The following is a 15,000-nucleotide window of genomic DNA, read 5'->3' as shown; positions in this document are numbered from 1 at the left end:
AGTGTGGGGTACTGAGAGATGATGTCTTAAACACACACACACGAATGCACAAAACATTAGTTCTGTCTCAAACCCTAGTGAGTGCTCGACCTACACGGCATTTAAAGGCTTCATTGACACTCACCTTCCTCATCAGCAGATGGCTGGGTTTCCCCTTCCAAAAACGGCGGATCTGCATTTAGAATGGAGAAGATTTGCAAGGAAACTACAATTACAAGTGTCACCTAAACAGTCACATCACATGATCCATATTGCATTTGCACATTGCCCGGCCAAGACATATTAGAGAGATGGAGAAACAGAATATAACAGAGGAAGAGGATAAACTGGGGAACACAAACAGGCAGATAAAGGGTAAAAGGAGGTTTAGTGGTTATAATTGACTCACTGAACGAAAGAAAAAACAGTTTCAACATTCAGTCTATTTGTTTGACACCATGATATACATTTATAATGACAAAAAGCAGTGTAGTTCAAATATAGAAGTCTGTAAATGCAAAAATTCAAAGATGACAAATAACGCAAGACGGCGTCCAAAATTAACACTCGCCAAGCACTAAATGTGATTAAAAGAGTGACTTGAAAAATGTTACTGAGCAACTTTATAATGATTTGCAACATAATTCATGGCTTTTTAAGACTTATTCTTTGGATAATTGTTTATCTAGGAAAAATGTTCCCCTTGTGTGAACTTGGGTGGCAATAAATCCCCATTCCTTTGACAAATGAAGGCCTAAAAAGGTCTTAATTCGGGGCAGTAAGTCTCAAATTCATAAAGTCATGGTAAAAATGTTGCATTCACTGCAAAAAAAATGCATGTATTACTCAGTATTTTTCTTTTCTTTTCCAATGCAAACATCTAAATATCCTTAAATCAACACACTTGAGATGCAAAATGAATTTGAACAAAATGAAGTGAGTTTGTTTAAAACCAGAGCAAACATCTGTCAAAGGGGTATGCAAACTTGTTTTCCCATTGAATTAAGTTGATTTTTATGAGCCCATTGGCAGATATTTGATCTTATTTTAATACTTCACTTAATTCTGATCAATTTCTCAAAAAACAAGACATCTCAAGTCATGACATTTGCACTGGACAACAAGACAAAAATACTGAGAAAGAGCTTCACTTTTTTGCAGTGTGATTAGAAGGAAGAGTAAAAGTTTTTTCCATATCCATACTGGTTGGGTTTACTTGGTCTTAAAATCTTAAGTATTATATATAGTCAAGAAGTCATTGTATATATAATGATGAGAACAATAATGTATTTCTAAATAAAAAATAATGCAAAATACTTTTTTGTGACTGGTACGAAATATGTATGGTTGGCAAAACATGAATTTTGGACACTGTTTGCAAACATAAGCTGCTTTCCCTGTAAAAAATAAATAAATAAAAAATTTGTTTAGTTCAGATTTTAGTGATCTGCAGAACAGGCATGCAAGAAAGCGGACATGTGTTATGTGTGCAGATGGGGATGAAGGAACATCTCTAGACGCTGGCCACAGGAATCTAAAATGCTGAGAGCCGCAGGTGTGGTTAACCTCAGCAGGGTCACCATTAACTCATCAGAGGGCAGAAGATAAACTGCCCCTTCTCTCTTTTGGTGTTTTTCTTTACTAGCATCCTTGGGAAAAGTTGGGGAACTTGGGGAACAGCCACCGTCAGCACTCTGATGAAGTGATAAAGTATTATGAGATCCAACCCTGTTATTTTTATGACTCTAAAATTTCAGTGTAGCTCAACACATCAGTGATTTTCTATGTTTTTGTGGCTTTTTGCCTTTTATTTGATAGGACAGCCCTAAAGCGACAGGAAATGGTGGGAAGAAGGAGAAGGCGTGGGATCGGGAAATGACCCAAGATGCAAAGCCAGGTCATCATTGTGCTATGTGCACTACTGACCAGGCCACACCTCTGACAATGGATCTGTTCCAAAACTTAGTGAGCTGCCTTCTAAAGCAGCATCCTAACCATCATGGGATCTTATAAGTAACTGATTTGGAATGCTTCACTGCAATAAATGTATTTTCTTCCTCAATATGATTATCTTTTTCCTTACAAATATCTAAACATTTTCATATATATATATATATATATATATAGAGAGAGAGAGAGAGAGAGAGAGAGAGAGAGAGAGAGAGAGAGAGAGAGAGAGAGTAAGGGTTTTTCTGGTGACTGAACATGATAAAAGCTTTTCTGGTGACTGAACATAATAAAATTTTCCATTTTATTACAGTTATATATATTGCTATTTTTAATAGGTATACTTGGAAATTTGACATTTCGTAAGTAAAATCACATTTTTAATCAATACGCTCTTTAGAAGAGGTAAAACATCTATGAAATAAACTTCAACAAAAACCTTCATAGCTGATTGTTTAAACTGAAAAAGACATTCACCTTAAAACTGAGGGAAAAAAAGACCAACATAAATAAATAAATAGGGTGATTATCTGGAGATCAGGCGGTCTGTTTTGTTTCATAAAAGGAGGGAATCAGTGCCATTAGTAGTGCATGAGAAAGGTCTTCATCTGGAAAGAAAAGAAATGACGTCCAGGTGAAGTGGTTAATGTTCACTGCGCTGCTATGACAAAACTGTGAAGCCCTTCGATTTCGTTTTAACGACTGTGAAAAGCAAAGTCTGTTATTACAGCGTCTCTCTGTTTAACGACTCCAACATACGACCATTTACTTTCAGCCCTGAAGCAACTTCAGCACTCTCAATTCACAAAATATTACAATGGCAAGCTGTAACTCGCAGTACACACACACACACACACACACACATACACATTAAAACGTAGCTGCCAGTGCAGATTGTCCCTCATGAAAATCTTTACCATATCAAAAGAAACCGTTGAAGGTATTTACCTGATTTTCTTGGTTCCTTCGGATTCACTTCATCATCCTTGGGATCTGAAAATCAACAGGACATTCATAAGTTACTCACACCTAGAATTTAATTCATTCTTAACTGGACTATAACATTCAAATGTGTCATGTAGATCAGAGCAAGTCTTCCAGGAATGGTTCATTTGAAATTACTTACGTTTTTAATTATGCATTAAACCTCTACAGAGAAACAAGATAATGTTATGGAGGCTGCAGGGGGTAAAAGCCATATGACACTATCTTGGAGTAAAAGAGTAAGAATGTTTGAGTTGGGCGCTTCGCTTGCCAAATGCGCATTTGTTTTGTGATGCTCCCCCAGACCTAACTGATTAAGCTGTTGCATGTGCAATTAAATCTAATTGGTCCTTTTCTAGTGAAGCTGTGGTTGTTGTACAAAGCCAGGCCAACAATGTTATGATCCAGGAACCCATGGCCTGCAGTGATTGAGTTTCAGTTTTGTGCGTGAGTGTGTGTTTAATGCAGTGCTATGCTAGTTTACTGCATGTGGCTTTGGTTATGTGGTATTGTTATGCTGGAACGTTTCTGTAGATTAGGATTAGCTCTGTTCTGGCATCTCTCAGTGCAATGGCTTAGACGCTGAGTTTCTGCATTTCTCTGTTGATTTATATTCCTAAACAACTATAATGTGCCAAGACACTGAGATTGTGTAATCACTGTTTGGAATCACTTCAGAGTACTATTTATGATGTGAAAATCTCCTTTGAAAACAAAGAAGCACGGAGTAGAATAAATGCATGAAAAAACACAGCAGAGGTAGAAGTATGGTGCATTGAGGTACCTTTGCATTGAGGTTTCTTATTGGCCACTGCTGAGCCGCTGATGGGTTTGCCATTGGGTGCCACACACCAACAATAACCAGTGTAGCTGTGGCACTGAACCTGTTAGTCAAACACAGCAGAGATCAAGAAAAAAGACAGAGAGAGGCAGAAAAAAAGATCTATCTATCTATCTATCTATCTATCTATCTATTTATCGATCTATCTATCGATCTATCCCTTTATTGTTTTATTGTAGTATAATTCATCTCATACCTCGCTGTAGGTTCCGTCAGGGTTGCAGACAGGAACGAACACCTGTGGGAAGAGTTTCTTGGCTTGCTGTTCTGTGTATTTCTTCTCTGCTACACACCTGGACGTATCTGGAGACACAACACAGGTAAAATCCAACAAGTCCGACAAACTATATAACCATCGATGTTATTGCATGGCAAAAATAACACATTCTCATGTCTTAATTTGGTCAGTTAATTCATAGGTTATTTGTTCTGAACTGAAAATTTTCAAATAGCTAAGTATTCAAAAGTGAGTTAGGACTGCCACCGGAGCCCTCTTAAAAAATGCATGACACGTCTCCTTCTGGAGATCTTGAAAAGTACTATAAACTTGATGATTCATTTGTTCACGAACTCTGTTCATCCTCTTTTCTATATATAACCTTTATATCCACTTTAAGCACACAGTCACTATTCTGCTCATCGTGTCAGTGTAATATAGAAAACAGAAAGTCCAAAGAGAGCGAGTGCATTAAATTCAAACCGACAGGCGAGTCCTCTGGCGTTCTCTCTCTGACTGATGTGGCACGGGTGTTTTTTCTTTTCATTTTTTCACAGGAAAGGAAAGAATGGTAATGGCGGAAGAAAATGAAGCAGGAAATAAGACTTGGTTTCTTTTGCAGTGGCATGTGACCTCTCAGACACAGAATAATTCAAGATGTTTCGGAAGTGGTGGATCCCTGTGTGTGGTTGGGAATTAGACCAACAGCCCTACTGGAGTCATCACTGTCTCTATACCAGTCTAGTAGTAAAACTATCGCAGATCTCGCTCTGTCATTCTGTGTTAAGTCTCTGTGATCTGATGGTGTCCAGCAGGTTGTAATGCATCTGTATATACATTTATGTGTGTGAGTGTGAGTGTGTGTGGATGTCGTTGTTGCAGCTGGGCAGAAAATCTTCCAGACCTCAATGGAGACATAAACTCAGTCTCTCCACTGGGCAAATCATTAAAACACTTTTAGTCCGGGATTGCACGAGAGGATAAGCAAGGAACTCAGTGAAAAAGATGGTATACAATGTAAATGCTAAACTATATGTGTATACTGTATCATTCAGAAAAAAAAAAAAATCACTAAAATATAGTTCTTAAAATTAGCCATTTTACCCAATGTTTGTGTGCATTATGTATTTTATGCCTATCAGGGTGTCAAGTCAAGTCAGGTTACATTTATTAAGGGGAACGCTTTTTGAAGTACAGTTTGTTTTAAATCAGCTTTACATTAATAGAACTGAAAAATGACAGTGTTAAGGTCTTTGCACACAAATTGTTGCATGTTAAAAAATAAATACAACCTCACGTTGTGTCAATCACGTTTACACACTGCCTCTAAAACTTTTGTCCATCATGAAAAAAATCAGACCAGGTACGATTTTCTGCATTTTCGCATCTGTAGCAAGCATTTTGATAGGAAAGGATGACGAATACGAAAAAACTTAAAAAAAAAAAAAAGTCTACGAAAAGACTTTTAATGTTGTAAAATTAATTAATTATGAAAAAAAGCAGTTTAAGCTGTAACTCAGCTCTAGGGAAGATAATTGTGTAATTATTCAGCTAAACTTAGTTCAATAACTGTCAATGTTGCAAGTTCATCGGTCATAAAAAGTTCTTAATTCAGATGAACTTCAATGAGTAGTTCTGCGGAAGGCAATTCAGCTCGAATCGGTGCAATAACAGTATTTCAAAATTTATGTCATAATCCAGCTCAATTCAGTTCAAATTTGAGAGACAAATCATATAAATAGTGCTGAATTGAACTGTTCTCAACTTTGACGTTTGTGCACAGCTGCACGATCCCTGAATGTACTTCCCTTTGCAATCTAATCTTTTCTTTTTGGTTTTCTTTCACTCTTATTTTAGCAGAACGTAATTCATCCTCTTTTTGTACCTCTTTCCCTTTCTCTCTCTATTTCTCACACCCTCTTTAATCCCAACGTAAGAATGACACATTGTGCTTACTAGTAGGGAAAGAAAGAGTGAACGGGAGACAGAAAGACAGAAAGAAAGAGAGCTCAGTGCATAAAGGAGTACAGGGCGCGAGAGTCTTCCTGCCGAGCCCAATACAATGAGAGTGTTTGTGAGCCGTTTGACCTTTGACCTCTGTGGTTACTGACAGCGTTCGCCCCTCCCTTCATACAAATGACCACCAATCTCTTACACATATGAATGCACCACTGTACATTTGTTTTTACACAGGCAAGATCCCAATCAAGATCTTAGCAAAGATGTTTCTCAATTTACGAATTTCGTGAAAATGCACCAATTTTTACCAGTCATTGTATATTTTTGAATACTGCTACGCTTTTGCTATTTCATTTGGATTCCAAATATAGTGATTTTATAGAAAACATAAAATGGCATTCATATTCCACACTGGATCTTATGTTTATCAGGGTTTAACTGGAAAGGCTATAATATAACTGGCTCATATGATATTTTATTCTGCCAGTGTGGCCATCATCAGAAAAGAAAAGCAGTTTCAAAGCCAATATTTTTTTATATTTTAATTTTAATTTACGATATTAAATTTAATGATTATAAATGTAACTATATTTAATATATAATTAATATGTAATATTATTAATAATATATCATATTTAATATATTAAAATAAATATATTATTACATTTATAAATTAAATGCGTTATTTTATTTTTGATTAAAGTTTTTCTAAACATTAAACATTAAAATTATTATTATTATTTTTTTTTTTAAGACAAGGACAATCAGGAGCAAAGTTCAATCTGCATCATTTGTGTCACTTCAAATCATCAGCTCACTTTAGATCACTGTTAGTGTGAACGCCTCTCAAGAGTACAATTTGAAATGTCATACAAGGACAATGACAATGTGTTGTACTCTGCAAAATCCCGCTCTGTCTCGTCAAAGAATCATTTATCCCTAGAAGGATTTAACCCTGCCTGCCTCGACCCTGACCCATATAGGGCATCAGGCCAACCAGCAGCGGATCACGTTTGATTGGTGAACTCTGACCTTTGCATGGCCCTCGTATGACTTCCAGCTGAGGGTCACGGCACTTTGCACGGAGAAACTCGCAGCGGGAATTGAAGGTCCGTCCGTCTGATGCACACAGAGGCTTGCGAGAAGCTGCGGAACAATCCATATTGCATTCTTTATCTTGCTCCACACGCAGAAACTGTGAAGATGCACAGAAAGAGATGTTAGTATTTACTAAGCTAACAATGTGAGCAGAAAATAATAAATTTCATTTAAATAAACTTTTTTTAACACTTAAAATTACATTTCAATGTAATATTTAAAATGATAAAATATTTAGATTTTACTCAAAACATGTTTTATTAAACTTTAAAAAATATAATATAATTTTATATAAAAATTGTATTTGTATTTAAAAATATTAACATATATATATATATATATATATATATATATATATATATATATATATATATATATATATAAATTTTAATATATATGTTCATATTAATTATATTTCTATTTATATAAATGCATAAAATATATTATATTTTATATTTCTATAAACATTTATTTATATAATGTTTATTACATAATTTGTATATTATTATTAATTTGTTCATTTTGTTAATTAATTTGTTAGTTTTTCATTTTATTGTTGCAATCAACATAAGGATATATTATTTGATGATGTCTTTGTCCCAAATAAAATATCTTAGGAGGCAGCATAATTATTCATTAATTTGGTGCATTTTGCAATTTCAAGTATTATGTTATACTAATAGAAATTTTTCCATTGCCCTGTGTTTTTATTTATTTTTATTTTTTTTTTTGAAAAGTGGACAGTGAAGGGCTTGGTGTCTTTTGAGCTCATGACACACTCCATTCTCTATTGTTCTGTCGCATTCATTTACCAAATAATACACACACTGAAGTACAAACAAAACAGCGAGACAAATAGCATTCACACACCCCTCTGTGTCCGTGTCATGTCTTGTTTGTGAATGAGGGATTGCGGGAGAAAGGCAGAGGTGCTGACGGCTTCTTGTGCAGCGCTTTTATCTGTCTGTCACTCTCACACCTGCACAGGTACGGCCACAAACAACTCAACACTCACATTGATTGAATACTGTGTGTTTTCTCTTTGTGCGCTGCAGGAACATTCAAACACACTGCAAACATCACCTCACTGAAAAATTCAAGAGTGGACAGGAAATCGACGTGCTTTGTGTCGGGACATTATCTGCACAGGTGCATGTTTAATGTTCAGATGAGTTACAATCGTCTAAACTAGCGAATGCAAAAATAACTTGAAAAGGAAAGGTACTGAGACACACACACACTCACCTGCAGCCAATAAATCAGCCACGGGAAAACAGCAAATGAAAGTAGTGTTGAAAGGAAACAGATTCTTCATATGAAGCTGATGGGTAAGATCATTACCCACTCAAAAATTAGCACTGGCTGACATCCTACAAATGACTTTCTGTGTGTGTGTGTGTGTGTGTGTGTGTGTGTGTGTGTGTGTGTGTGTGTGTGTGTGTGTGTGTGTGTGTGTGTGTGTGAGGGAGCTCTGCACCTGGAAGATGGTTTCAGAGGGGGTTTGAGGATCAACCCTTTGCCCCTGGCGATGGGAGACAGCCCTGCTGTCATCTCTGATCGTAAATCTAGAGTTGATGAATGCTGGGGAAGTGTGTGTGTGTGTGTGTGATGAATGTGAGGCAAAGAAGCTGGTTCAGGCGTACTGGAAGAGGGGTTTGTGAGTGTACTGAGATTGAACTAATCTTTTTTACTTGCTTTTTGTAATTGAGTCATTGGCTATTTAGTCCTTCTCTTCTGAATGCCCCAGTTTATGTGTGTGTGTTAGTGCTGAGGTTGCTCTTTCATAGCTTATAGGAGAGTAAATGGAGATCTTGGAGATGTTTTGTTAAGGTATGACCTTTGTCGCAGATGTTTCTTGTAAAATTCCTTAAGAGTTATAATATGATAACCAAAAATGAGCCAGTAGTTGACATGCAGTAAAAGTATAAAGCTGTGGATAGCAGCAATTTTATGATGAAATTTAATTTAATTTAATTTAATTTTATTTTATTTTATTTTCTTTTATTTTATTTTATTTTATTTTATTTTATTTTATTTTATTTATTTTATTTAAATTAAAATCATTACATTTCAATTTCACCAAAAGCAAACTAAGTAGTAAGGGCTCAGTTTTACTTTTACATTGCACCTGAACTTCAAAGTGGACTAAACCTGATTTTTTTTATCCACTTTTTAGTTCAGCAACCATTCAACACACTTTTCATTTTATTTTATTTTATTTTATTTTATTTTATTTTATTTTGAAATCAAATTGAACCTTGAACCTTTGAAGTGGACTGAAAGTAAAATTTAACTTCAGTTTTCAGTCCACAAATTAATTTTTATTTATTTATTTAGTTTTTTTTTTTTTTTTGTAACATGCATGTAGGCAATATATTTAATTCATTAAATCACACCCCCTTTGAGATTTAATTATTGCACTTGACCAATCGCGATTTCATTCTTTTTTTTTTCCGATTGGCTGCAGTACATCCTGTCTCTGTGTGTGACAGAAAAATATGTTTCAAAAGGACAACAGTCCTCTTCATCATCCTCTGCCCTGCCACGACGGGCCGCTTTTCACTCTTAATTCAGAATATTTATGATTGAATGAACATTAAGTCGTGAATAAGAGGGTCTGATGTCTGGAGTAGTTGTTTGGGGTCTGTGTGCGCTGGTTTGTGACTGACAGACTCTCGCTGTCTGAGATCATGGCTGACACTGACCCCCCTCTAAACTCTCAGTCCTACCATAGAATCCCTTTCTTCCCCTCTCTTTCTCTGTCTTTATCTCCGACAAACACACAGTCTTTCTCTCTCTGTTCTCACCCTGTTCGCTCTCTTGCATTTTCTTTGTGTCTGTCTTACACACATGCGCTTTCTTTATCTTCCCTCTGGTCTCTGCAGCTGTGACCCGGTGCCCCTTCCGCTCCGTCATTCTCAGCGCTGCTGTCAGGGAGCTCGCAGGAGGCCCGACAGAGATGTCAGGAAACAGATTCTGCCCAGAGCGCTGCCGAACCGACCACAATCGGCCACGATGGTCATCTCGCGATCGGAGTTCACAGTCCTCCCACACGGGCCAAGCGATCGTGGCCAACGCAGTTCAATTCTGTCACAGCCGGTGTCCGAGACATGGACAAAACCAACACGACCACCACAGAGACCTCATCATGGCCAAGACATTTAGCGATTCAACAATTCAGCATTTCATATCGACCCAAACCAGACCCCACAAACCCAGACACGGCCAAATAATCACCAATCAATTCAGCTGCAGCCAAACCCAGACATGTCCATTGAGCATCACCGGGGGAATCTGAAGCCACCCACGACCACTGTCTGTATACAGCATCAACAGCTGGTCACAGAGACACCAGAGGACCAGCAGAACCGGGCCAAACAGACCAGATGCTTTCTGCACCATGAGAACAGTGACAGGATCGCATTCAGGACTGTTTCTGAACACATCAGAGACATCTGCAATTTCCATGCCGCTAGACTTGTTAGTTTTATTTATACAGTATTCATCAATATTTAGAATTATCTTTTATTTTTATATTTTCAGTTTTCAGTTTAATGTTACTTTTGTAGGAATGTTTAGGAATATTTTTATTAGATTTTTTCCTTAAATATGTATATACCTGTAGGTTAAACTTATATCAGTAATTTTGGTACTTTTTTTTTTAAGTACATATAAGTTTTTTTTTTTTTTTTTCAATTTATTTTATTTCAGTTTTTATTTCAGTTACCTAAATTTTATTTTAATAGCTTTAGATTTAGTCAACAATACTGACCACTGGTTTGAAATAATTTGTTATTATATTATATTATATTATATTATATTATATTATATTATATTATATTATATTATATTATATTATATTATATTATATTATATTATATTATATTTATTGTTTCTGTGCCACTAGCAGTGTTATTTTAGTATTATTTGTACAGTATTTATTAATATTTGCATTAGCTTTTATTTTTAGATTTTCATTTGTAATTTTAATGTTAGTTTACACTTTTTATATTATATTGTATTATATTATACTAATAGCACTGTTATTGCTAGTATTTCGGATTATAATATTCATGTTTTTCTGAAGTAAATTTGTAGATGTGGTTTCTAGGTGTTGCACACTGGCCAAGGTCAAAATTTTATAATTTCTCCCTTTTGAAAATCATTATTAAAATGTCCTGGGCACTTTATAAGAACCAGTAGTTCTGAAAACAGCAAATCCTTTGTGAAAATGATCCAGATTCAGAGTTAAAAGTCAGCACCGGACCACTTTATCAGTGTTTGTGTGTGTATGTGGCACTGATGTATGACCACCATCATGTTAACATGTCTCTTACATGATGACATATAATGTCTCTTCTAACCTACTGCAGAGAAGTGCGGGCAAAACAAGCCATTGTCTGTTTTTCCTGAAATGCTATTCCAGTCCTCCACAGCTGCTCCGCCCCCCTTGTTTTTTCTTTTATCCGTTTTTATCATTGCCCCACAAAGAAAAATCAATTTAGATGAAAAGCTAAGCAAGAGGAACCAAAAAAAATGAGGAGAGAGAGAGTGAAAAAAATGACAACGACATATTTTTCAGAAGACCCACCAGTACACAAACCTCAAATCCTATTACCCCCTTTTGGCAGTGAGGCATTGTGGGATTGAAAGCAGGGACCAACCTCCAGCAGAGAGTGCATTGTGCCCCACAGAGGGCCACATGGGGGCCAAGGGGCCCCAGAAAGGATAAGGGGGCCTCCCAACCACAGACCCAGAGAGGCCCCTCACACCTTGGCCGCAAAGGGTCAATGGGGGCCCGGCAAAGAGCGAGAGAGAGTCCGCAGACGTGTGAAAGAGTCCCGACGGGGGCTTCCTGGGATTGGCTAGGCATCGTTAGTCTCCAGCATAGTGGAAATGAAGAAAGTGACAGCCTAGATCCAGGCTATTAACTCAATCAAAGAGAAAAGCCTTTAATTGCTGTGAAAAATCGGCAAGAAAAGGGAAAGCCTGCTGCTAGTCATGTGTGAAGGATGAGAGGGAAAAAGATGTTTTTTCTTCTTGTGCAGGTGCATAGTTTTGCGTATGAATAACGGCCACTTTGGACAGCCCCTGTTATGAAGTGACTGATATACATGGATTTCAGCAGGGAGGTGTGGAAGCGAAGATGAGTTTGAGCGGTTTAAAAATTGAAATGACAAAACGCTTGTGTCTGAAACCACCAAAACATTAGCTTTTCCTCTCTGTTAAAGGGATAGTTCACCCAAAAATACAAATTCTGCCACCATTTAGTCACCCTTGTGCGTTTCCAAACCTGAACACCTAAAAATAAGAGTTCTTCATTGGCTTTTTTGGTTCCATGGAGAACCTTTAACATCCATGGAATCTCTCCATTCCACAAAAGGTTCTTTAAAATGGAAAAGGGTTCTTTAAATTTTTTAAATGTTCTTGACATAAGAAAAATTTTCAAAATTGTTCTTCTATGGCTTCACTGTGAAAACCCCCTTTTAGAACTGTAATTGTGTGTGCATGACTGACTTTCTTTCTTCTGCAGAACATAAAATATTTTGAAGAATGTTGGTCACCAAACACTTGACCATTGATTTCCATTGTACGAAAAGAAAACACATACACACACACACTGAGACATTTCTCAAAATATTTTATTTTATGTTCCATAGAAGAAAGAAAGTCAAAAAGCTTTGGAACAACATGAGGGTGAGGAAATGATGACAGATGTTTCGCTTTTTGGTGAATTGCCTCTTTAAAATGTTAAATCCAGCTCAGAATATACCTCATGAAAAAATGTGTCATGCTCAAGAAAGCAAATGTGGAAAATGTGTTGCTATAAGTGGAACTGCTGCTGAAACAGAACCGTTCCTAATGATTTTCAAAGGTATCTGGCACAGCTGAGTTATGAGTCGTCTCCTATGCAAATGTAGCATATGATATTCGTACAACAGTTTTAGTGGTGCATAGAGAGTGAGAATGTGTTTATTTCTATATCATTTTAGTTTTTAATGTTAAAGTCTCTGCTGCACCAAGTCTTTGACCATTTTGCACCATGTCTCTTTGACCCTTCCAGCTACGCTTTTGCTGCTGTCCCTTAAACAGCCTCTTTGCATATGAAACAAGTTATACGAGTTGCTCATTTTTGCACATTTCAGCCAAAATAAATAAATAAATAAATATATAATATAATATATATAAATAATATATATATATATATTTTTTTTTTTTTTTTTTTTTTTTTTTTTTTTTTTTTTTTTTGGTTGTGTTGGTAAATATGTTTTCATATATCTTTGATAATATTTTAAAAAAATCTGTTATTATATTTTCCTTTTTTTTTTTTTAAGGTCTTTTAGATTTTTATTTACTTATGCAATTATTATACATTTTATTTACCATGAGAGTTTTTATTTTATTTTTTGGTTTAATGCAACCATGTATTTTAGGTTATTTTTTGGTAAACCCCTGTATTAGGAGGTTATTGTCTTTTTGGATGTTTCGTTATATCTGTAAAGTTTTTATGTTGTGTATTTAGGATTTAATAAAAATAAAGTATTTTGTGAGTATTATTTAATATAATGATGTTGTGTCAATTATGTTTAATAAATGCTGTCCCATCCTTTAGTTACAGCCTCTTCACACAAGCTGCATTGCAACCCTGTGTCATAGAAATCACTACAACAGCTCTGAGATCAGTGTGTGTGTGTGTGTGTGTGTGTGTGTGTGTGTGTGTGTGTGTGTGTGTGTGTGTGTGTGTGTGTGTGTGTGTGTGTGTGTGTGTGTGTGTGTGTGAGAAAGTAGATGAGGGTTTGCACTGATCTGCCTCCCACATTCCGCTCTGCCAAGCTGAGTAAGAGTAGTGAGATGGGATGACCTCTGACCTCCAGGTTAACTACCCACAGCCATTTGTTAACGTTTAGATGTAGAGGCATCCGTACTCGACCTGTAAATAATGAGCAGCGGGGCGACGACCAGAGAATTTCTCTGTAAATCACAGCACTCTGATTCTGACAACTGTGCATTCCTTCCCATAATCCGCTTCATGGATTGATTTAAGGTTTGGTTACATTTACTGTTAGAATCTGGCAAATTTTCGCACATGAAAACCACACAAATGGGAATGTTGATTTCACGCTGGGTTCACATTGGTCTAGTAAATTTGCTGCACTGGCCAATAGAAATCTGCTTGGTTTGAAAATGACTTTTCTGTGAGTTGTGCTTCATACATTGCTACACTATCAACATCAGACTTTTTTGTGCACACAAAAAGTTTGCTAATATGACTGTATTAGTCTTCACATATTGTCTTCTACCCCTTTTTGTAATGCTTTTCGGCTGGCAACTCTTTCTTACAACCAAACCTGATGATGGACTAGTACAGGTGAATTTGACACCTCGGGACGGCTAGTTTATTTAAACAGAGCCCTGCTGCTCTGTAGCGAGGGGTTCGTACCTAGAGACTTGCGTGAAATTAATTCCCTTGTTTACTCTCTCTCAAATAACAGCATATCTTCTCTTTCCGGCACGGGCTGCAGCAGGTGCCCATGAGACCTCGTCATCACAGGCCCTGATTCATGCCCGTGCCACATAGCTGCCATCCCAGAAGGCCGAGCAGCAGCAGATGCCAGCAGAGAAACACTGACAGCAACTGTATCTCTGGCCTCGGTGCTAACAGCCTCCATCATCACCAGGAATGCTATGCCAGCTAAAAACTCAGCGGTCTACGGCCCAGAGTGAAATCACAGCAGTGCGCTGGCCAGTCAACACAGTGAGAAAATAACACTCTTGGGATTTCAAACAGTTGCTTGAAATAAATTTTAACTGAAATAAAAAAAAAAAAAACTTTCATTTGGTGTACTATTTTAGTATATTCAGTACTTTTTTTTGTACACTATTAATTTTAGTAAATTTGATGTGAAAACTGAAACTAAAATAAAACCTAGACACACTTTTATAAAAACGAATAAAAATTACAAAACACAACAAA

At 36.5% G+C, this 15,000-nt stretch overlaps 1 protein-coding gene across 2 annotated transcripts in view; it reads right to left on the bottom strand.

Moving 5' to 3' along the window:
* Positions 1-15,000, bottom strand: part of LOC122139471 (SPARC-related modular calcium-binding protein 2-like) — a 32,797-nt gene that overhangs the window by 15,040 nt on the left and 2,757 nt on the right. The window contains exons 2-7 of one of the 2 annotated variants that reach the window (XM_042737461.1): positions 6,960-7,122; positions 3,948-4,054; positions 3,695-3,794; positions 2,875-2,919; positions 125-205; positions 1-25 (exon numbers count right to left, since the gene is read on the bottom strand). The exon at positions 1-25 is cut by the window's left edge and continues 47 nt beyond it. In XM_042737461.1, the coding sequence (XP_042593395.1) occupies positions 1-25; positions 125-205; positions 2,875-2,919; positions 3,695-3,794; positions 3,948-4,054; positions 6,960-7,122 (521 nt within the window). The remainder of the gene's footprint in view (positions 26-124; positions 206-2,874; positions 2,920-3,694; positions 3,795-3,947; positions 4,055-6,959; positions 7,123-15,000) is intronic. The other variant, XM_042737462.1, reaches the window with a different exon arrangement.

This window comes from Cyprinus carpio, chromosome B13, assembly GCF_018340385.1.
Source record: "Cyprinus carpio isolate SPL01 chromosome B13, ASM1834038v1, whole genome shotgun sequence".
Lineage (NCBI taxonomy): Eukaryota > Metazoa > Chordata > Actinopteri > Cypriniformes > Cyprinidae > Cyprinus > Cyprinus carpio.
The sequence above is the reverse complement of the archived record's forward strand: the minus strand, read 5'-3'. Positions and strand labels throughout refer to the sequence as shown.